This window comes from Aplysia californica, unplaced genomic scaffold (assembly GCF_000002075.1).
Source record: "Aplysia californica isolate F4 #8 unplaced genomic scaffold, AplCal3.0 scaffold00692, whole genome shotgun sequence".
NCBI classification, from domain to species: Eukaryota; Metazoa; Mollusca; class Gastropoda; order Aplysiida; family Aplysiidae; genus Aplysia; species Aplysia californica.
In genome coordinates, this window is record NW_004797962.1 from 318,326 (window position 1) to 319,749 (window position 1,424).

The 1,424-nt window shown below is 42.3% G+C and overlaps 1 protein-coding gene across 1 annotated transcript in view; it reads right to left on the reverse strand.

The window, feature by feature from the left end:
• LOC101847994 (fibrillin-1) overlaps positions 1–1,424 on the reverse strand; it is a 12,470-nt gene that overhangs the window by 9,092 nt on the left and 1,954 nt on the right. The window contains exon 2 of the mRNA XM_013088141.2: positions 73–161. Coding sequence (XP_012943595.2) covers positions 73–161 — 89 coding nt within the window. The remainder of the gene's footprint in view (positions 1–72; positions 162–1,424) is intronic.

Below are 1,424 nucleotides of genomic sequence, written 5' to 3' on the forward strand. Positions count from 1 at the left end.
TAACAACAACAAAAAAACTCGCTCCTTTTTCAAACCGGGAGGTAGATCTATATACGCAGAGTCCTGTCTTACTTTGAGCTTCCGACAGGGGTTTCCAGGGTCATTCAGCTGATCTTTTCTTGTGGCCACTGACCCTTCCGACTTGCGGCCGTAGCACGGATCTGAAGGAGGGGACAACCAATGAATGTGTCACACAGTATCATTATAATGCAAAAAAATACGAAAAGGAGGAAATGGGAAATGGCTGCTTTACAAATGATTGTCTTATACAAGTGGCCGTTAGAGCAGGTTCGACTGTATATGATATAGAGTGCACTAGCGGGGCCAGTTTTCCACCCCGATGTTAGTAACCCCTGCTCATCATGGGGAGGTAGGACTCGGACATTTTATGTTTGATATCAATGACAGAAATGAGATTTTAAAAAACAAAAAAACAAAACAACAAAACAACAACCAAAAAACAAAAACAAGTGAGGGCTCACATAAAACGTATCACTTAAAAGGAACAGTTTAAAACTCATTCTCTTGACAAACCGCTCTTTGGTTATTTCCTTCCTTCGCGAATTCTACCTTCACACTGTTCCAGAGTAGATCTAGACTACATGCATCACTCACACAATGTCAGGCCCATGCACACCGAGCCAAGTATTCCATTGCGCTACTACTTCCTTACTTTTAAGTTGCTGCGCAATACCAGTTGTGAGTTTTTAAATTAATTAATCATGCATTTTTAATTAACAGCATTTATGACTACTGCGTGACCCATCCACCATCCACCCACCTGTGCAATCTTTGATCTCACACTCACAGCAACTTTGGGTGCTGCCTCGGAGAGACGGCCAACTGTCTTTCTCATCTCGATGCTCCCTGCGTGACAAGTGCACTAAGGATCATGTACAAAAACAATGTGGCAGCGCCAAAAGTGGTTGGCGGGTACTCTTGTGTGGTTTGCTTCTTCTTTCCTGTCAAAAATCTATCGTCTTTATCTACCCTTCTTTTTTGTGTGTTTGTTACTCTCTCGTAACACCTCTAATCTTCGTCACTTATATGACCTTATTGTGTTGCAAGTGCAGTAAAACACTTACTTAAACAAAATACTAAAACAAAAGCCCAAAGTCGCTGTGAGATCAAAGATTGCACAGACGGGTCGGTGGGTTACGCAGTAGTCATAAATGTTGTTAATTAAAAACGTTTGATTAAATGATTAATTAAAAACTCACGGCAAGTATTGCACAACAACTTGGAAGTTATTCTGACAAGTGAAGCGTGTGCAATGTCCGCCCACCAGAGTCATAGGATTCTTAGTTGCACACTGTTCACAGGCTTTGCGAAACCGTGGGTGGTTGGTGGCTGGTCACTCGGTCACTCTGTTGTGGTTTGCTCCATCTGTTATCTCTCTCTCTCTCTCTCTCTCTCTCTCTCTC